General features: G+C 42.2%; 1 protein-coding gene across 1 annotated transcript in view; it reads right to left on the bottom strand.

Moving 5' to 3' along the window:
* The window catches only part of naaladl2 (N-acetylated alpha-linked acidic dipeptidase like 2), a gene marked incomplete at its 3' end in the record, with an annotated part of 270,856 nt that overhangs the window by 91,551 nt on the left and 156,246 nt on the right, over positions 1 to 23,059 (bottom strand). The window contains exon 6 of the mRNA XM_084163867.1: positions 4,800 to 4,943. Coding sequence (XP_084019993.1) covers positions 4,800 to 4,943 — 144 coding nt within the window. The remainder of the gene's footprint in view (positions 1 to 4,799; positions 4,944 to 23,059) is intronic.

Raw genomic sequence — 23,059 nt, 5'->3', positions numbered from 1 at the left:
TGTTTGTTCTTCTAACATACTGAATCAGCACATAATTTACTATTGCACAGATTTCTACAGTACATGTACAAAACATATACTTTAAGCCAGCTATAGGCTATATGCTTTGGTTCTATCTATGCTTATATTTCTATCTTCTCAGGTCTTGCTGTGGGTCCGGGGCTCTTACGTTCATGCTAAAATGTCTTTCACCCTATCAAACTTTGGGCCCAAGAACCAAAACAGAGGGGATTAAAGCCAAATCGGGCGGCAGGTAGCTTAGCGGTTAAGAGCGTTGTGCCAGTAACTGAAAGGTCGCTGGTTCTAATCCCCGAGCCGACTAGGTGAAAAATATGTCGATGTGCCCTTGAGCAAGGCACTTAACCCGAATTGCTCCTGTAAGTTGCTCTGGATAAGAGCGTCTGCTAAAAGTGCCCAGGCACCTCAGAGGTCACATTTAACAAGGAATCTGGTTAGCCACTATTGAGGACTTTGGCTAAATCCATAAAAATGTCAAATTAGAAAAAATATTGGTAAGTGTATACAGTCTGGTTGTACTTTAAAAGTAGAAGTATACAGAGCAGTTGAAGGGTTGGTGCAGAGAGGAAAATCACCCAGAGGTTTTCATGAAGAATCCTTTACATTTCCTTTCCTCTGCAGTCTGAGATTCTAGCCAATTAAGGAACAAAGGGTCAGGGTGTGGGCGTGAATATAAATTATATCAATACACCGGCAGATGAAAGGCAACCCGGAAGAGCTCCCTCCTCTTCCTCTCTCGTCCCCTTCCCCTCCTCTCCTCTCCTTTCTGCTCCTCTCCTGTCCTCTTCTCTCCTCTTTCCTCTCCTCCCTCTCTTCTCTCCCCTCCTCAGAGTCACTTTCTGTGACTTTGCACCTTGGGAGTTCAAACGGGAGCCTCTCTGTGTTGAGGATGTGGGCTCTCCGCAGGTAGGAAGGCGATGCAGGATTGAAAATTCTGTTTAAAGAAAGGTTCCCAGATAGCATCCAGATGTGTTGGCCTCGGGGTATACAGTACAGGCAATTACTTTTTTATTAGGCTGCTTGGATGCAAAAATTAAGATGAAGTGCCAGTGAAGATGTAAGCCCTGGACACAAATAGTGGGATGGAGGGGCGCAGTATATACTGTTTAGTTGACAGAGCATTTTCCCCCTCTATGAGTAATTTAATTTCGTATAAAAATTCAGTGGACTTCTCACAAGCACACTTTCCCATTTATCACTTTTGACAACAGCACAAATTACTTTGGCTAAAGAGCAGAAGATGAACACGCAGCTTACAGAAGTATATTAAAACTGTGGCATGTAGGTATAGGGCTTTCACTACCGGGTAGCAGAAGGTAATGGGTTACCTTAACTTGAAATCATGTTTATATGGTTTTATTTACATTTCAATCTAGTCAATTGTCTGACTGAATCAAAGTTAAGGTTGAAATTGGGTAGTTTCACAGACGGTTTATGAACCTCTAGCTTACAGTATTGATCAAGTACCTAAGTGTTGCAGCTCATTATCATTCTCTATAGCTAGCAGGTTCAAATTCGTGAACCATCAACAGATACTACAGTACCGTACAATACAATACTATACAAAATGCATGTAATCAAATCAAATTGTATTTGTCACATGCTTCGTAAACAACAGGTGTAGACTAAAAGTGAAATGCTTACTTACGGGCCCTTCCCAACAATACAGAGAGACATTTTTTTTTATAATAGAAAAATAGACAAATTATAACACAAGGAATAAACTTGGCTATATACACGGGGTACCAGTACCGAGTCGATTAGCAGGGGTACGAGGTAATTCAGGTAGATAGGTGCATTTAGGTAGGGGTAAAGCGACTAGGCAACAGGATATATAATAAATAGTAACAGCAGCATATGTGATGAATCAAGAGTTAGTGCAAAAAGAGTCAATATACAAAGTGTTTTATGGCAAATATACTTCATATATCAATCACAACTGAAGGTTTTTAAATGTATTTACCAGCAAATCAAAATGTAGATGTCGCTTTGTTCTTTTCTTCACAGAGCTTAATCAGTAGAGGAGGGAAACCAATATGGACTGGCCTACCTCCACCTAGCAATCAATAGCTTTGTAATTAAAGGCCCCAGAGTGTTTCTATAAAGTTATTTCAAATAGGTTTTTGCAGCGGAGCTGTAATTGCTCTGAAAATTTGTTACACTTATGGCATTCGTTTGGGGCCTGGGAGAGCCGGGTGTATGCGGCTGGGAGTGGTAATTCACTGAAATCACAATTTGTCTGGGCTTCTCCTTTTGGTATCAAATTCTTTATGGTGAATAAAAGAGAGATGAAATCGCCCTGCCAGTCCTGTCTACAGTGGGAAAAAATACACACAATAATGAATAAGTCCCTTTCAAATGCATTGAGTGGTGTGCTGCTCCCTTCAATGGTGTGAACAATGCATTATCCACTCCGGAGCGGCTGGAGAGCGCTGAGAGAGGCATGACGTCAACTGGACACAGGTAGGTAGAACCATTAAACCTCTCATGGCCTCGCAGTTTATGTCTTGTTTCCATGGAGCAGAGCTGCATGCAATTAGAGAATGGTCAAGCAATACAGTGAGCCTTAATTGAATGGGAATTAAAAAAGAGGAGGCAGACAGATGGAAACAAATGATTTGAAATCTCTGGAGTGGTCAGTGCTTTAGCCCAATCGATGGAGAACAGATTACCAGTGCTCCCCTGTTTGATCAAACTAATGGAACATTGCTGTGGTCCGTTTCAGGGCTTGGCATTAGGAGGTCATGCTTGGGAGGCTTGTAAGCGGCCCTGAAAAGGTGCACATCTGGGACCCCTCTCTCGGTGAGGGATCGATAGCAACCATGTTGTGGCCACTGGTATTTTTGTCCCCATTGATTGTCAGTGTGTGGCGGTGCGGCTCGTTGGGTCGGTGGGTCCGTGTCTGCAGCGTGACAGGGGGATGCCTGCCTGCCGTGGAGGGTGCTGTTCCAGTTAGTAATCAGGGGGGTTTGGACACATAGAAAAATGGGAAGTGACTGGTGCAGACAGCCTCACCCAGCCAGGCAGACATCTAAAGAAACCTCTCCTCTTAACCCCTTCGACTCCTCTATGCCTTTCTGTCAACAGCAGGACAGGGGTCCTCTCAGAGATGATGCACACCATCATTTGCCACATTTACTGTTGTAATATATTGGATATCAACGGTGAGTTGACAAAATTGCCATGTATAGCAAAACCCATCCATGCACATACTCCAACACACAGACACACAGACACAGACACACACAGACACATACATTCACTTCTGACTGTCTGCTGAAATCCTTGGCAGATGCCTTTCTGCCTTTGGAGGTGATTCAAAAGAGCAGAATGTAGAGCCATCCAAGACAACATCAGATGTGCCTCATAATCACCCCGATAGCATGAGTGTTTACCTTCTTTATTATGAATTTGGCAAGGGATTTGACTTTAAGCCAGTTTTCCTTCATTTTGTCGTTGGAGCCAAAATCCTCTACTGTCTATCAACCAGAGACAACTGCACTGCAGAACTTGCTAGCTAGGTCTCCTGGGTGATGATGCAAAGATAAGAGGGGATTTTCAGTCAATAGCAGGAATTAGAGCCTAATACCCCCCATTTAAAAAAGTGTTAATGCAACTGCTTTCTCCTCCTGGAGAGGGTCTGGTGTTGCTGTGACGGGGTTATAAAGCACCATTCCATTTTACTCCTCTAAACATGTACCTCATTTTACCTCAACTGACTGGTGAAGAGCATGATGGCACTGCAAAGAGAATGGTTGATTCTCTATTCAACTCCTCTTGTTAATGTGTGTAAACCTGGCAGGGCGTTTACAGCCTGCTGTACTAGGGAGATATTCCAGGTAAACAGTTACAGGTCTAATTGCCTACTAACGTCTGAAGTGACAAAGAGCCGTCCAATCAAGGGCTCGTGTTGACGTTTGATGAGTGACAGTAAAAGGATCATAGGTGAGACAATTAGAGGTACTGTACATTATAGGAGATAAGAGGTCACCACGTTGAATGGAAATTAGACACTATATACATTTTATATATATTTTCAGATTAAAAACATCATCTCAATATGAACCATGACCTTTCACTGAAGCCCCTCACATTTAAATCCAATTATACACTTACCAATATTTTTTCTAATTTGACATTTTTATGGATTTAGCCACAGTCCTCAATAATGGCGGTGCTAACCAGATTCCTTGTTAAATGTGACCTCTGAGGTGCCTGGGCACTTTAATGTGCTCCGCTAGTCATCCACTCTTGGATTCAGATAAATCCCAGGCGTATAGCATGAGTGAGGCTGATTGACAATTGTAATGGTCTTGGAATATATATATTGTTAAGACGAGTATAACCATGAGACCACGTTGAGGGTCGTTGTAATTCACAGGGCCATAACGACCCACTTTGCAGATATCCCTCCACAGAACGTATATCAAGGAGCATCATTTACTCGCCACATACCTAGCTACTCCTGCAATTGGACTGAAGGGCCGGCCAATGTTTTCTAATAGCTTGGCTGTGTCTCCTTCCTGAGCTCAATGGCTCATTATATCATATTTAGAAGATTAATGTAGAGGCCGGGAGAAGACTCCTGCTGCACCAGAAACATTTATCCTCCTCCTGTCCATCCAGACAGGGACTCTTGACTGTTTCTCTGAGGATATGCAACTAGGAACATTAGGGGCATCCCCTCACAGCACTGTTTGTCCAGGGGGAAATGGGCTAGAGTAGGAGGTACCTGCAGTACATGCTTTGTAGAGTGGGTTGAGACAGAGGGAGTACTGTACCTGAAGCAGCAGGCATGGCCAGAGGGGTACAGGGACTCCCCAGTCCCACAGACTGGATGTTGAGCAGCCTTTTGGCTAGGGAGGCAGAGATGGGCTGGACCAGCAGAGACGTCAGGTTGGGCCGCTCCTCCCTGTAGATCCCCACTGCAATGAATAACACAGGAACACATTTTTTTTATACATTTTTAGTCATTTAGCAGACGCTCTTATCCAGAGCGACTTACAGTTAGTGAATACATATTTTTATTTTTTATTTTTTTTATACTGGCACCCCGTGGGAAGCGAACCCACAACCCTGGCGTTGCAAACGCCATGCTCTATCAACTGAGCTACATCCCTGGTCACTGGCTTAGGATCTGTTCTGGCTGTATGAGCTTCACACTCATAAACCTCCCCCTACACTAACAAGGTCAGTCTGTTGGAAAAGTCTTGGGCGTGTCACCTAAGTGTTTTTTTTCGGGCCACCTTAGTCAAAGCAGTAAAACAAATATAATTAGTATTGATTTATTCTTGAAAAAAAACATTGGGGTGGGATTTTTTTAGGGGTGTAAACTTAAAAGACTAATACCATATTTAAAGTATTTAGAAAAGATAATAGACTCATATATTTTTTTAATAAGATAATCTTTGAGAACTACCAATCACCAAAATAAAAGCTAGACAGTCTAGGAGAATCTAAAATTCAAAGAATTATACATTCAGGAGTATTTTTGTCATGGCATGGGCCTCATTGGTTTTGTTATAATGTTTGAGTCACTCCAATAGCATAAGAACATGGCATAAGCCATGGATAAATGTCTCAGCCACATGGCAAAATGTCTAGATTTCTAGGAAATTAGCTTTAAAACTGCACATTTTCTCTCAGCCCCATGCCAAAATGTGTAGAACTGATAGGGAATTAGCTTTAAAATGGCCATATCTTCTCTCCACCCAATGGTAAAATGTGTATAATTGCAGGAAATTAGCTTTAAAGCAGGAGAGGAGAGTGTGGCAGGCAGGCACCTGAGGCTCCAAATGGAGAGTGAAGGAGAGGAGAGAAGGACAGTGAGGGCAGCAGAAGACCTCTCTCTCTCTCTCCACTCGTATCAAAGCCCTCCACCTCTGATTGAGGCTTGCAGGCTACCCGCTAATAGGCTGGTGGATTTTAAGTTGGAAGTAATGGTTTCTGCAAACCAATGGGGATTTAGATGGGCGAAATGCTCCATTGATTCAGCCTCATTAAAACAGGCAAACTGTGAACCTAATCCTGCTTTAGGAACACATTTATTTTGCAGGGTTACATTTTCCACTGCCGGCGCTCGGCTGGGGTGATAGCAACAGTCATACTCGGATAACAATGTAGCAAACTGGCCTCTTCAACTCCACACTATTCCTGCTGATGGTGTTTTCCAGATAAACGTTTTTTCTCTCAAACAAAAGATAATTATTTGAACAGTTATCTGAATGGAATTAAAAGGGCTCCCTCTGCATTATCTCTGAAGAGTTGACTCATTGGCGGTCACAATGCTAGATAATGAGTTGGTCTCTCAATGGAAATCGTTCACAGCAGGACAGAGTTCAAGGTTACTTGCAGTGTGAAGTGATTAGTCTTGCTAATTACAACATCTGAATGTGAATATTAACAAATTGTGATTTTAGTCTATTTGGGCCCTTAACACTGACATATCCTATTTGGTCAGGAAGAGTGACTTATGGGCACTTGAGAACAAGATTAATTATCTATCATTAAATATGATAATTTGATTTCTGGCTCTCTGAGGCCATGGCTGACTCACAATAAAATCAAATATAAAATCAAATCAAGTTTATTGGTACACATACACAGGTTAGCAGATGTTATAGAGGGTGCAGCGAATTGCTTGTGTTACTAGGTCTAAGAATGCAGTAAAAATGTCAAAGAAGTTCACAAATACTAGTAAAAAACTAAAAAACAAGAAATCACGAATGCCAGTTAACAACCCAAATAACACTGTATCAGTAATCCAAATACAATCTGTGTGTACATAAACCAAAAAGATATACTTAGAATGATATGTACAGCAGTAGATATATTAGCTATGTCAAGAATCCAGTATATAAATTAGAATCCAGCATATAAATATTTGGTGTGTATAAACAGTGTAACAAAAATGCAATGTACAGTAGTAGATACAGTGAGGGAAAAAAGTATTTGATCCCCTGCTGATTTTGTACGTTTGCCCGCTGACAAAGAAATGATCAGTCTATAATTTTAATGGTAGGTTTATTTGAACAGTGAGAGACAGAATAACAACAACAAAAATCAAGAAAAACGCATGTCAAAAACGTTATAAATTGATTTGCATTTTAATGAGGGAAATAAGTATTTGACCCCCTCTCAATCAGAAAGATTCCTGGCTCCCAGGTGTCTTTTATACAGGTAACGAGCTGAGATTAGGAGCACACTCTTAAAGGGAGTGCTCCTAATCTCAGCTTGTTACCTGTATAAAAGACACCTGTCCACAGAAGCAATAAATCAATCAGATTCCAAACTCTCCACCATGGCCAAGACCAAAGAGCTCTCCAAGGATGTCAGGGACAAGATTGTAGACCTACACAAGGCTAGAATGCGCTACAAGACCATCGGCAAGCAGCTTGGTGTGAAGGTGACAACAGTTGGTTCGATTATTCGCAAATGGAAGAAACACAAAAGAACTGTCAATCTCCCTCGGCCTGGGGGTCCATGCAAGATCTCACCTCGTGAAGTTGCAATGATCATGAGAACGGTGAGGAATCAGCCCAGAAATACACGGGAAGATCTTGTCAATGATCTCAAGGCAGCTGGGACCATAGTCACCAAGAAAACAATTGGTAACACACTATGCCGTGAAGGACTGAAATCCTGCTGCGCCCGCATGGTCCCCCTGCTCAAGAAAGCACATATACATGCCCGTCTGAAGTTTGCCAATGAACATCTGAATGATTCAGAGGAGAACTGGGTGAAAGTGTTGTGGACCAAAATGGAGCTCTTTGGCATCAACTCAACTCGCCGTGTTTGGAGGAGGAGGAATGCTGCCTATGACCCCAAGAACACCATCCCCACTGTCAAACATGGAGGTGGAAACATTATGCTTTGGGGGTGTTTTTCTGCTAAGGGGACAGGACAACTTCAAATCAAATCAAATCAAATTGTATTGGTCACATGCGCCGAATACAACAGGTGCAGACATTACAGTGAAATGCTTACTTACAGCCCTTAACCAACAGTGCATTTATTTTAAACAAAAAAAGTAAGAATAAAACAACAACAAAAAAAGTGTTGAGAAAAAAGAGCAGAAGTAAAATAAAGTGACAGTAGGGAGGCTATATATACAGGGGGGTACCGTTGCAGAGTCAATGTGCGGGGGCACCGGCTAGTTGAGGTAGTTGAGGTAATATGTACATGTGGGTAGAGTTAAAGTGACTATGCATAAATACTTAACAGAGTAGCAGCAGCGTAAAAAGGATGGGGTGGGGGGGCAGTGCAAATAGTCCGGGTAGCCATGATTAGCTGTTCAGGAGTCTTATGGCTTGGGGGTAGAAGCTGTTGAGAAGTCTTTTGGACCTAGACTTGGCACTCCGGTACCGCTTGCCGTGCGGTAGCAGAGAGAACAGTCTATGACTAGGGTGGCTGGAGTCTTTGACAATTTTGAGGGCCTTCCTCTGACACCGCCTGGTATAGAGGTCCTGAATGGCAGGGAGCTTTGCCCCAGTGATGTACTGGGCCGTACGCACTACCCTCTGTAGTGCCTTGCGGTCAGAGGCCAAGCAGTTGCCATACCAGGCGGTGATGCAACCAGTCAGGATGCTCTCGATGGTGCAGCTGTAGAATTTTTTGAGGATCTGAGGACCCATGCCAAATCTTTTTAGTCTCCTGCACCGCATCAAAGGGACGATGGACGGGGCCATGTACCGTCAAATCTTGGGTGAGAACCTCCTTCCCTCAGCCAGGGCATTGAAAATGGATCGTGGATGGGTATTCCAGCATGACAATGACCCAAAACACACGGCCAAGGCAACAAAGGAGTAGCTCAAGAAGAAGCACATTAAGGTCCTGGAGTGGCCTAGCCAGCCTTGGAGAAGATCTGCAAAGAGGAGTGGGACAAAATCCCTCCTGAGATGTGTGCAAACCTGATGGCCAACTACAAGAAACGTCTGACCTCTGTGATTGCCAACAAGGGTTTTGCCACCAAGTACTAAGTTTTGCAGAGGGGTCAAATACTTATTTCCCCCATTAAAATGCAAATCAATTTATACCATTTTTGACATGCGTTTTTCTGGATTTTGTTGTTGTTATTCTGTCTCTCACTGTTCAAATAAACCTACCATTAAAATTATAGACTGATCATTTCTTTGTCAGTGGGCAAACGTACAAAATCAGCAGGGGATCAAATACTTTTTTCCCTCACTGTATATTAGAATGAGCTATATGAAGAATACTGTATATGAATACACAGTGTGAAAAACTGTATAAAAGAAACGGTCCCGTTTTTTAATGTCTCTAAATACAGTGAGCTACAAAAGTATTGGGACAGTGACACATGTTTTATTGTTTTGGCTCTGTACTCCACCACTTTGGATTTGAACTGTTAAAATTACTATCAGCGCAGACTGTCAGCTTTAATTTTAGAGTATTTTCATCCATACCAGGTGAACCGTTTAGAAATTAGAGCACTTTTTGAACATAGTCCCCCCATTTTAGGGAACCAAAAGTATTGGGACAAATTCACTTACATGTGTATTAAAGTAGTAAAAAGGTTAGGATTTTGTCCCATATTCCTAGTATGTAATGATTACATCAAGCTTGTGACTCTACAAACTTGTTGGATGCATTTGCTGTTTGTTTTGGTTGTGTTTCAGATTATTTTGGAGACACTTTTATTGCAAATAAATAATGATGAGTGAGAAAGTTACAGACGTACAAATATCATACCCCCAAGACATGCTAACCTCTCACCATTACAATAACAGGGGAGGTTAGCATTTTTGGGGGGTATGATATTTGTGGGTCTGTAACTTTCTCACTCATCATTATTCACGATTAATTCAGGACTATCCATAATTACGGTAGCATCCACATTAATGTAGATGTTTCCCAGCATTGCTGTGTGTGTTTGTGTGTGTGTCTATTTGCGTGTGAGTATGGCCGTATGCATGTGTGTGTGTATATGTCTGTACGGAGTCTGCGTGTGTATGAGCTTTGTGTTGGTGAGTCTATCTTTGTCTCTTACTTACTACTGAAGTACTACTTACTACTCTCACTTTCTACAGGGGATGGCGTGATGGCTGTTCATCAGTCTGATGGCCTGGAGATAGAAGCTATTTTTCAGTCTTTCGGTCCCGGCTTTGATGCACCTGTACTGTCTCTATCTGCTAGATGGTAGCAGAGTGAACAGACCGTGACTCAGGTGGCTGAGGTCCTTGATGATCTTCTTGGCCTTCCTTTAACACAGAGTGCTGTAAGTGTCCTGGAGGGCAGGCAGCATGCCCCTGGTGACTGTGGCACTCCCCAAGCCAGTCTGCAGTAAAGGAAACGTATGGTGGGAGCCAGTCTTCTCTCTTCCCTCCTATAGCAATCGTTTATTATCTCATTGGTGTTTTGGCTCTCACACTGGTCTAGAAGCAATCTCACCAATAGGAATGATTAATGGTCCAGGTGAAAAATATATACAGTATGTCTCTTCCTGCCATGTTGAGACGTGCACCGCATGCAACGGTTACGGGATGCGTGTTGCACTAATCTTTCAGCTGTGAGAGAAGCCATTTAGTCTTCCTTTGGCTTTTTTTTTTAGCAACGTTTTCTGGGGAAAGGTACTCTGGTTTTAAGGAGTGAATAGTATAAAATATTTAGACAGAAAGTCTTGTGCACAGAAAGAGAAAGTTAAGATAAAAGAAGAGATTGGGGCGGGAGGTAGCCTAGCGGTTAAGCGCATTGGACCAGTAACCGAAAGGTCATTAGCTCGAATCCCCAAGCCGACTAGGTGAAAAATCTGTCCATGTGCCGTTGAGTAATGCACTTAACCCTAATTGCTCCTGTAAGTCGGTCTGGATAAGAGTGTCTGCTAAATGACTCAAATGAGATAAGAAAGGCAGTCATATTGGTACATCCTCATTCTTAGCGTTTCGTCAACACAGGGTTTTAAAGAGGATAAAGAACGTTCAGTAGATCATGTAACTAGCTGCAAGCCAATTATTTTGTGCTTTGCCCAATATTGAAACAACATTCATTAAACATCATACTAACATTACTTAGATGTTCTGTATTTTTCAATCCGTATCCATATTTTGCTCTGCATTTCAGGAGACCTTCTGTAACCGATGAGCAACCTGTACATATTTTTTTCTTTTTTAAAAATCATTTAGCAGACACTCTTATCCAGAGCGACTTACAGGAGCAATTAGGGTTAAGTGCCTTGCTCAAGGGCACATCGACAGATTTTTCACCTAGTCGGCTCGGGGATTACAACGCTCTTAACCACTAAGCTACCTGCCGCCCTGTGCCTCCAACAAACCCCACATGGCCCTTGCATCTGGCAGTCAATCCATTCTCTTTTGAATCCTGTGAGGATGTCATTTGTGCATCACACCCTCTGATCTCCATCAATATCACGAGCATGAGCAGAGTGGCTGAATTGATCCAACCACGAGACTGAGGGAATGGAGTTGAGATCACGGAGTACATTTCTACTTTAAAACAGGATGACTTCCCAAGGCAGACAAGCAGACCAAACACACTGACACATCCATACCTGATATACTGTCGGCTAGCTGCTGTCAGGACTAGCCCTGGGAGACATTGACGATCACGCATAATATTGCAGATCTGATTTATGCCAACATGTACTGTATCCAGTAGGCCTACAGCTGTATTGGGTAAGCTGGTGTATGGATTTCTCATTTGCACTTCCAAGGCATGAGATATTGTGGTACATGGTTGTGCAGAATAAATGAATGGATTACATATTGCATTACATATCTCCACAGTACAAAAATCATATGAAATGCACAGTTATGTGGCGAAAAAATTGAATGAACTTAGACATGACGTGATGATTTCTTCTTTGAATGGGCTCTAGGACTTCTATATAATAACTACACCAGGAGCTCAGTATGTGTAGCCATGCCTCATCTGTAAAACGCTTGGATAGTTTGGTTGGTTATTGGTGAGGCCCGCCTGCATCTCTACTTCATTAGATGTGAAATCAATACCAAGTGGCTGTTGACAGTGGCTGGTCTTCCTGGTGTGGACGTGTAGATTTATTGATACCAATGGTGCTACATTCACCCCTCTGTCACTACTACTGCAAGGCACAGTGTGAAATAATAATATGCGCTGCATGACTGTAAACCAGATTCCATACCATGTAGTATCAAACTGTACAATACTGTACTACACAAGGCAAATCAAATCAAATTGTATTTATCACATGCGCCGAATTAACAGGTGTAGACCTTACCGTGAAATGCTTACTTACATACCCTTAACCAGCAATGCAGTTCATCAGTGGTCCTCTGTAGCTCAATTGGTAGAGCATGGCGCTTGTAACGCCAGGGTAGTGGGTTCGATCCCCGGGACCACCCATACGTAAAAATGTATGTCCAAATGACTGTAAGTCGCTTTGGATAAAAGCGTCTGCTAAATGGCAGATTATAAATAAATACAATATTTACTAAATAAAATAAAATAAAAAGTAACACAATAAAATAACAATAACGAGGCTATATACAGGGGGTACTGAGTTAATGGGGGGGGGGCGCATGTAAATAGTCTGGGTAGCATTGTGCATTGGGTTTTCTTCTTTAGGATGGCAAGCCTTTATTCATTAGTACAGCATACTTCAGCATACGGAAACGTATTATTCTCAAATCAGTAAGCTATCACACCTTTTTATTAACTTTAAAACAAGGGAGACCCTAAGAGCTCCCACCTCAGCTGACTTACCAGATTGATACTTGATTGGTTAATACAGAACAAGTACATGTGTGTGCTGCAAAAACATGAATGACATTGAACAGAGGCGAAAACAAGATTGCAGGTGTCTGGGAATGTCTGAAAGAGATACATTTCACAAAGGAGCATTCAAATAATAATCTTGGGAAGCAAGTGAAGGAATGTGTGAGTGGTATTTTATCTCAGTGGGAAAATAACGCCAGTCGTTTTACTGGCCATCTGTCTTTCCCCCCCACCCCTCATGTCTCTAATTACACTTCTCCTTTCTTAGGTTCACCCTTCCCTCATTTTCTAGGCTGAACCCTACAGTAATAAGTTGGGACAAAATATTAAGACATCATCAGCTTGGTTATTAGTTGATTATTAAAGATCATAGTTAATAATTACCCAATTAATACAGGTCATTGTTAGTATATGATTGTGGCATGTACAGCCTCTAGTAGAAGCTTACACACATTTTGCTGTACCCTTCAATGTGAAATTTCGAAAATGTAGGATGCATCAAATGCCAGGATGTCATACTCATTTTGGCTTTTCATCTAGTAGAATTCGCTACACAGTATTTAAGAAGATAATCGTCTTTCGAGACCCACGTGTGCAATTGCGCATTAGATGACGCATTCTCAGTATGGATGAGCCTAGTATGTTGATATCTGTTGCCTCTTGAAAATTGCATGAATACAACAGGAAATAACGTGCTCACTCTAAAAGTGTTCTTTAAAAAAGTATATGTGGACAGTTGTCCTATTCTGACCCTCCATGTATTTAAGTGATAACATACAAAGACCAGAACATGTTTGTAAAACATAAAGAAAGACCTACCACAGCAGCAACATACTTCAGTATTGACACAGTGGTCAGACATGATAGAGTATTAACAAGCTGTAGAGGAGGTTGAATAGTGTGTAGGTCAAACTCACATAACCATCTCTCCAATGGTGTTCACTAAAGCAAGGACTACTCCAGGATCAATACTGCCAACAACCTCCACGATAAACCAAACAGTAATGAAAGATGCCTCAACAATGCCAGGGCCCTTAATGTCAATTAATAGGCTCAGAATCATTGCAAGTGACAACATTAGAATGTGATGAAATAAGTAAATTGCCCAATATTCAGACAAATGTTGTCAATGAGCATATTGACAATTTAAAGATGTATCCAGCACACCTGTTCATGTGTTCATTAGCCTTCTTGAAAATATGAGGACACAAGTGAAAATGTAGCAGATGACAGGGAAAATGACTTAGCCTTGGCCCTTGCCTCAGTACCTGTGTGTCTCTAGAGTGGAAAGCCCAGCACACAGGAAACACACAGGCTCATTAGCCACATGCCAAACAAGTACACACTTTAAAAAACCCACTTACTGGCCATTCACTGTGATGAAGGCAGAATGATGTCCTAGCAGTCCCTGCTAAAGAAATGGGCGGAACACATCAGAGCTCCAGGAGTGATCAAAGCAGAGAAAAGGACTGCATTTAAATGTGTCAGAAAGAGGGGGGGGGGGGGGGGTGATCTTATTAAAAAAGATATTGCTCCATTATCTTTTCTACATACCTTATATCTGTTTTTAGTCGTTTAAGTTTAATAAATGTCCTGAATGGGTGGGCGCTAGCACGGTTCCAGTGATGTACTGGGCCATCTTCACCACCTGCTGGAGGGCCTTGCGGTCGTCGACTGAGAAATTCCCTTACCAGGCCACTTGACAAGAGTGGTGGTGTTGTTGGTCCATGTCAATTCCTTGGTGAATTGGACACCGAGGAACATAAAACTGCCGACTTTCTCTACTGCAGTCCACTTGATGTGGATCGGGGCATGTTCCCTCCTCTGCTTCCTGAAGTTAACAATAAACTCATTTGCTTTACTGATGTTGAGGGAGAGATTGTTGTCCTGGCACAACAATGCCAGTTCACTTACCTCCTCCCTATAGGCTGACTTGTCACTGTTGGTTATCAGGCCTAGAACTGTGGTGTCGTGCAAAGCCACGCAGTCATGGGTGAACAGGGAGTACAGCAGGGGGCTCGAGGATACACCCCTGGGGGGCCCCTGTGTTAAGAGACAGTGTGTAGGAGGTGTTGTTGCCAATTCTCACAGCCTGTGGTCTGTCCGTCAGGAAGTCCAGGATCCAGTTGCAGAAAGTGGTGTCCAGACCCAGGGCTCTGAGCTTGGTGTCGAGCTTGGAGGGAATAATAGCGTTGAATGCTGAACTTTAGTCAATGAACAGCATTCTCACATAGGTGTTACTCTTGTCGAGATGTGTTACAGCCATGTTAATAGTGATGGAAAGGGCATCTTCCGTGGATCTGTTGGGGCGGGAGAAAATTGGAGTGGATCCAGTGTGCCTGGCATGCTGGCATTGATGTATGCCATGACCAGTCTCTCGAAGCACTTCATGATGCCCGGGGTGAGTGCGACAGAGCGATAGTCATTTGGGCATGTCACCTTGATTTTTTTGGGCACTGGGACGATGCTGGTCTCCTTGAAGCAGGTGGGAACTACAGCCTGGGAAAGGCTGAAGATGTCTGAGAAGACACCCGCCAGCTGGTCAGCACACACTCTGAGGACGCAGCCAGGGATGCCATCTGGGCCAGTCTCTTTGTGAGTATTCACTCTTTTTAGAGGATTCTTGCTGGCTAATCAAATCGAATCGTATTTGTCACATGCTTCGTAAACAACAGGTGTAGACTAACAGTGAAATGCTTACTTCCGGGTCCTTTTCCAACAATGCAGAGTTCAAGATAAAATAAAATAAACAATAGCGACACAAGGAATAAATACACAGTGAATAACGAGTAACAATAACGAGTAAAAATAACATGGCTACGTACTGGGAGTACCAGTACCGAGTCAGTGTGCAGAGGTACGAGGTAACTGAGGAAGCTATGTACATATAGGTAGGAGTAAAGTGAATAGGCAACAGGATAGATAATAGACAGTAGCAGCAGCGTATGTGGTGAGTGTGAAAGTGTGTGTGTGTGTGTGAGTGTGTGTGTGTGTGGCGTCAGTATGCATGTGTGCTCATGTTATGTGTGTGTGGGTGTATGTAGTGTGTGTGTGTATATACACTACCGTTTAAAAGTTTGGGGTCACTTAGAAATGTCCTTGTATTCGAAAGAAAAGCAATTTTTTTGTCCATTAAACTAACATCAAATTGATCAGAAATACAGTGTAGACATTGTTAATGTTGTAAATGGCTATTGTAGCTGGAAACGGCTGATTTGTAATAGAATATCTACATAGGCGTAGAGGCCCATTATCAGCAACCATCAGTCCTGTGTTCCAATTGCACGTTGTGTTTGCTAATCCAAGTTTATTATTTTAAAAGGCTAATTAATCATTAGAAAACCCTTTTGCAATTATGTTAGCACAGCTGAAAACTGTTGTGCTGATTAAAGAAGCAATACAACTGGCCTTCTTGAGACTAGTTAAGTATCTGGAGCATCAGCAATTGTGGGTTCGATTACAGAATCAAAATGGCCAGAAACAAAGAACATTCTTCTGAAACTAGTCAATCTATTCTTGTTCTGAAAAATGAAGGCTATTTCATGTGAGAAATTGCCAAGAAACTGAAGATCTCGTACAACGCTGTGTACTATCCCCCTTCACAGAACAGCGCACACTGGCTCTAACCAGAACAGAAATACCTCTAACCAGAACAGAAATACCTCTTGCTCAGTATTTGTCCTGAGCAAGAGGACAAATACATTATAGTGTCTAGTTTGAGAAACAGACGCCTCACAGGTCCTCAACTGGCAGCTTCATTAAATAGTACCCGCATAACACCAGTCTCAATGTCAACAGTGAAGAGGCGACTCCGGGATGCTGACCTTCTAGGCAGAGTTGCAAAGAAAAAGCCATATCTCAGACTGGCCAATAAAAATAAAATATTAAGATGGACAAAAGAACACAGCCACTGGACAGAGGAAGATTGGAAAAAAGTGTTATGGACAGACAAATCGAAGATTTAGGTGTTCGGATCAGAAAGAATAACATTTGTGAGACGCAAGCCAATCCAACTTGTGGGAGGTGCTTCAGGAAGCATGGGGTGAAATCTCTCCAGATTACCTTAACAAATTGACAACTAGAATGCCAAAGGTCTGCAAGGCTGTAATTGCCGCAAATGGAGGATTCTTTGATGAAAGCAAAATTTGAAGGACACAATTATTATTTATATTTATATCAATGACTACATTTCCTATGCATTTTGCTATATGTCCTATTCAAACTCATTTCATGTATGTTTTCGTTGAAAACAAGGACATTTCTAAGTGACCCCAAACTTTTGAACGGTAGTGTATGTGTGTTGGGGTGTCAGTGTAAGTACGTGTCAGTGTGTGGATAGATTCCAGTGTGTGCATAGAGTCAGTGCAAGAGAGTCAGTGCAAAAAAGGGTCAATGCAGGTAGTCCGGGTAGCTATTTGATTAGCTATTTAGCATTTAGCAGTATTTTAGCATGGGGGTATAAGCTGTTCAGGGTCCTGTTGGTTCCAGTCTTGGTGCACTGGTACCACTTGCCGTGTGGTAGCAGAAAGAACAGTCTATGGCTTGGGTGGCTGGAGTCTTTTACAATTTTTTGGGCCTTCCTCTGACACTGCCTGATCTTGTACAGTTCGTTGAGTACAGTTCTTGTACAATTCGCTGAGTGCCGCCTTGGTGTTTGCTTGGGTCGGTATGTACACAGCTATGATAATAAAACACGCAAATTCCCTCTGCATATAGTGGGGTTAGCATTTTAGCATCAGAAACTCCAGGTCGGGTGAACAGGAGCTTGAGATGTTTTCAACTTCGGTACACCAGGAATTGTTGATGAGGAAGCCCCTGTCCGATACATACAGGAAATGGAAAAGACGTCTGGTTGAATAAACAAAGACACAGCATTCCCTGATATCGCTCTGCGATTGAAGCCTTGCTCAATTCAAAAGTTTCTTTTCCAGTGATTGGACATTAGGATACTAGGAAGAGGAGGCCGTGTAGCCGGTCTTTTTAGCCTAGCTTGGAGTCCCCCTTTCCTTCCTCTTCTTCGGCGGAATTTGTCATCCGATTCATGATCCAGAATTGTTTGTCGGTTGTAGGAAATTATTACACAAACATTCTGAGCAAACAAAGTCATAATTAACGCAAACATAGCAATAAAAAAGCAAAGTTGAGCAGAAACCGGCAAGACACACCCTTCTGAAGTGTAAGGGTGTATGTGTTTGTGTGTGTGATACGTTTCACCTGCATCTTTGTCTGCTGGTCTCCTGAATAAAACAAGGTGCAGTGTGGTAATGATATCCAAAGCAACACAATAGGATAATATCATACACAATAGGATAATACCAATCAAAGACAAAGAAAACTGCTGTGATTGAAATGGGGTAATAAAGCTTCCATTTTGGAGGTGCTGTAACTAGGGCTGCACGGTATACTGTAGTTTACTATATACCGTTATCAATGCATGGAACGGTTTGGGTTTTTACTTTACCTTCTATAACGGTATTTCAATGTTTGGTTTGTTTAATATAGCTTACATCTAATTAGGGTCCCCTGGGAAACACAAATAACTCCTCCCTGGATTTTTCAGTCGTTGTCATGTCAAAGTGCCCGTTATTATAGTCTAACTATAGAATTAGAATAATCAATCTATTTCCATGATTCCAACATTTCACCAAGTGTTTTGATCAAAATCGCAAGTCAAATCGCAAACAATATTTGGTTTAAAATAAGGCTTATATTGTTTGCCCATATCGTGCAGCCCTACATGGCAGTGTGGAAATGACCTCAAATGACTGCAGGAAATGCAGAAATTGCTGAAAATGCAAGAAAATTATTTTTGTTTGAAGTTTGAATGAACAGTATAAAACAATCAGAATAGAGAAAGCCCCATTGAAATCACTTAGAATGTATGTGTTGCCACCCTAGGGTCATGCACTACTCATAAAGCAAATGTAAAACGTTTATTATTCACTTATTTATTGATGTAATGGTCTTTAGTTCCAGTTATTCATCACATCTTTCATAATATTACATTAGAGTTATTATAAAGTATACTGAATGATCTCAATTGAACTCAAAACAAATCAGCAAAGAGCTGGAATGAGAGCTAAAAAGAACAGCAGATGGACTGCTACAAATAAGGGAGTGTTGTGCAGCTTAAAGCAAATGCTATAAGTACAAAAGAGTTTAAGAGGTTGCTCTTTTTCATTCAGGTTCAAATTGTCACAAAGCCATTTTCCTGTCTAATACTTAGTATATGCGCAGTATTTATACCACATCCACAAACAAGGGTCCTTTAAGTTAAAGCTAAACTAGGTACTTAAACACCTCAGCGGTGACTCTCACATGCTGTGGCTCTTTTGGGACAGTTAAAATGCATTGTTTTTAATGGACTTTTATTGTGTTTTGATGCACATATGATGCAATATAACCAGACCTGGGGATTTGACAATCCTCACTTAATGATGATGGCATTTTAATGATAGCTTAATGACACTCACCCCCCGCCCATGTACTCACTAGGGCAACACCAAAACATTACAAACAAATGCCTCTACTCACAGACATCAGACTTACTTTGGGACCAATGTCACAGAGATGGATAAGTTAAATTGATTATTAAAATGTGAGTTTGAGAGTTTGATATAATTTTGTATTTGGGCATTTTGATAATATTGTGTTGTGCTGTGGATATTATCTGGAATAATGTGGTACTTCTTATGAGGTTAAAAATCAATTCAACGTTTATTGGTTGCATACACAGTTTTACAGATGTTATCGCAGGTGCAGCGAAATGCTTATGTTTCTAGCTCCAGAAATGCAGCAATATCTAGCAATTCAATAGCAATACACACATAATCCAAAAGTTTAAAAAAGGATAAGAAATTAAGACATATCAGAACAAGGGTCATAACAAGGTTATGACCCATAATATGTGATTGGTCTATTTCTGGTGCCCTGTGAGAAATGTCCTAAAAGCTGATTGGAATAACACAATACATGGCAAAGGTTGCATACTAAGCTAACCTAGCATGGCAATGATTTGAATGATCAACTATGTATAATTTATCATATAGAAATTATAATAAAGAGGCCAACACACACGTTCTTACTTCCACTTCAGCGGAAATGTTAACATAAAGGAAGTTATCTCTAGGGATATGATTGGATGTTCTCACTTGTTTCCCCCATCCAGTCATATCCCTCTGTCCCCTGACAACTCACTGCAGAGCTTCAGGGCTTCCTCACAGTGTGGCTACAGTACAGTGTTGACATGTGTGGTTGGCCTTCCTGCCTCAGGGCTACACAGCCTCAAGGTGGACCTGCTGTACAGTATGCTCTTAAGCTTATCACCCACACGGAGTGCACAAGGATCATTTGAAGAGGCAGGACACTGAGAACACCAGTTTGCCTCTAGTTTGCCTACTTCAATCAACCACCAGGCAGTCTGGTTGCTTCATTACAATTCCATCTTCAGGCTGGAGTCAAATGTAAATCCTAAACCAACCACAGGCAATAATCTCCCCCGCCTCAGATTTAAAGAGCAACCAATTTAGGACCAGAGGGGGCTCTCAGAGAGTCACATCAAATTCCATGTCTAGTAAAGCAATTCGGCATTTGCTGAGGCTAAACTATGGTAATGTCTCAGAGAAAACACAGGGGCCAAGGGCCAGTAGGGAGAGGGGGGCAGACAACAGTTTAATTAGAGAGAAGGGAAAATAAGTAAATAATGAGTTAATACTGTTCCCTCTAATATTTCCACCTCCAACCTTGATGTCCACAGGGGAAAGACAACAGAAACACCTGTGGTCAAGCTGCTGCTGTACAGTGTGTGCGTGCATGTGTGTGTGCGTGCATATGTGTGTGTGTTTGAGTGAGAGAGAGAGAGAGAGAGAGAGAGAGAGAGAGAGAGAGAGAGAGAGAGAGAGAGAGAGAGAGAGAGAGAGAGAGAGAGAGAGAGAGAGAGAGAGAGAGAGAGAGAGAGAGAGAGAGAGAGAGAGAGAGAGAGAGAGAGAGAGAGAGAGAAAAGAAAGGGGGAGATGAAGAGCTGGAGTAGACATTGAGTTTGTTGCTGCCCTCCTTTGCATGGTGATGAGGTGAGGCTCCTCCAGCAGTAGTCAGCAGCACCTCAGAGTAAAATGAGGGTCAGCACAGCCATTTGAGGGGAACAAATTCACAGCAGGGCATTAGAGAAGCAGGAGGGGGCGTCAGCACTGTCTGACACAGAGCAGAATAGAGTAGCCCCAGCCCTCCCCAGGCAGAGTGGATGAGAGGGGGATGAGAGGGTGGCGGAGCGGTGCAGTGCTCACGCCAAGGCTGAGAATAGTGGTGACCTTCTGGAGGCTTCTCTTTCTCCCATTAAATGCATAACAAGACACCCGCGTGTGTGAAGAAATTCCGATTTTCTATGCCTGTTGTGCTTTGTGAAACTGTCCAGAGCTGATCCCCTTCCAAGATGTGGCTGAGCAGCATAACCTGGTGAACAGCGTATGTCTGCCTATTTCTGTCTGTCTCCCGGGGATAGCTGTTGAGTCCAAAACAGCTGCTGCTCAAACCCCCTCTGGACAATTCTCTAATACATACACAACATGTGTACCTTCTGTTACAGTAAACATCTTATTGAGATTAATTGAAAATTCACTGATATGCTCAATCTAATTTATTACCTTCTTTACCTTTGAAACCTACATGCTAAGGGGCTTTTGTACAAACGGTGAGGTGATATCTCATAAATTAACGTCAGTGAAAACAGGTGCCACATGGAGCTGTGTTTGTACAGTAGTTATCTTTACATTAATGTGCTGTATGTCAACATGTACACAATTTTCTGCTGTATGTGTAGATCATCACAACCATGATTAATACCTAAACGGCTGCATGTATAACTCATGAGAGAGTGACTTGGGAAATGGAAAGGAAATGAGATGGGAGCAGCAGCAGCAGAAAAGTTGATAGCTTGCATTGGTCTAGTTGTTGGGTGATAATGTGACAATGCAAACATGGCAGCGGCCAGTATCATTTCACTAACTTGCTTGTAGTCCTCAGATTCTTGACTGCATTGTTATCAAACTCAAACGGCGGAGAAATCAAGCGGCATTTCCATAATGTTATTGACTGAGCTCCACACTGCTATCCCAGGTAAAATATACACAGTGTGGTATTTGCATGTCTATTAATTCCTATAACCATCCTATAACCATCGAATGGTTTTCGGTGCATAGGCAAGATAGAACTGCTGCCTCAGGTAAGACAAGGGGTGGCGGTCTGTGTATATTTGTAAATAACAGCTGGTGCACAAAATCTAATATTAAGGAAGTCTCGAGGTTTTGCTCAACTGAGGTAGAGTATCTCATGATAAGCTGTAGACAACACTATTTACCAAGAGAGTTTTCATCTATATTTTTCGTAGCTGTCTATTTACCACCATAATCCAATGCTGGCACAAAGACCGCACTCAACGAGCTGTATAAGGTCATAAGCAAACAAGAAAATGCTCATCCAGAGGCGGCGCTCCTAGTGGCCGGGGACTTTAATGCAAGGAAACTTAAATCCGTTTTACCTAATTTCTACCAGCATGTTAAATGTGCAACCAGAGGAAAAAAAAACTCTAGACCACCTTTACTCCACACACAGAGACACGTACAAAGCTCTCCCTCGCCCTCCATTTGGCAAATCTGACCATAATTCTATCCTCCTATTTCCTGCTTACAAGCAAAAACTAAATCAGTAAGTACCAGTGACTCGCTCAATACAGAAGTGGTCAGATGACGCAGATGCTAAGCTACAGGACTGTTTTGCTAGCACAGACTGGAATATGTTCCGGGATTCTTCCGATGGCATTGAGGAGCACACCACATCAGTCACTGGCTTCATCAATAAGTGAATCGTCCCCACAGTGACCGTACGTACATACCCCAACCAGAAGCCATGGATTACAGACAACATCCGCACTGAGCTAAAGGGTAGAGCTGCCGCTTTCAAGGACGCTTATAAGAAATCACGCTATGCCCTCTGATGAACCATCAAACAGGCAAAGCGTCAATACAGGACTAAGATTGAATCGTACTACACCGGCTCCGATGCTCGTTGGATGTGGCAAGGCTTGCAAACTATTACGGAGGGAAGCACAGACGCGAGCTGCCCAGTTACACGAGCCTACCAGACGAGCTTAATTACTTCTATGCTCGCATCGAGGCAAGCAACACTGAAGCATAAATGAGAGCATCAGCTGTTCCGGACGAATGTGTGATCACACTCTCCATAGCCGATGTGAGTAAGACCTTTAAACATGTCAACATTCACAAGGCCGCAGGGCCATTATTATTTGTTATTTTTC

This window comes from Coregonus lavaretus, assembly GCF_964263955.1.
Source record: "Coregonus lavaretus genome assembly, chromosome: 6".
Classification (NCBI taxonomy): Eukaryota; Metazoa; Chordata; class Actinopteri; order Salmoniformes; family Salmonidae; genus Coregonus; species Coregonus lavaretus.
Note: the sequence above shows the minus strand (reverse complement) of the source record. Positions and strands in the feature narration are given on the sequence as shown.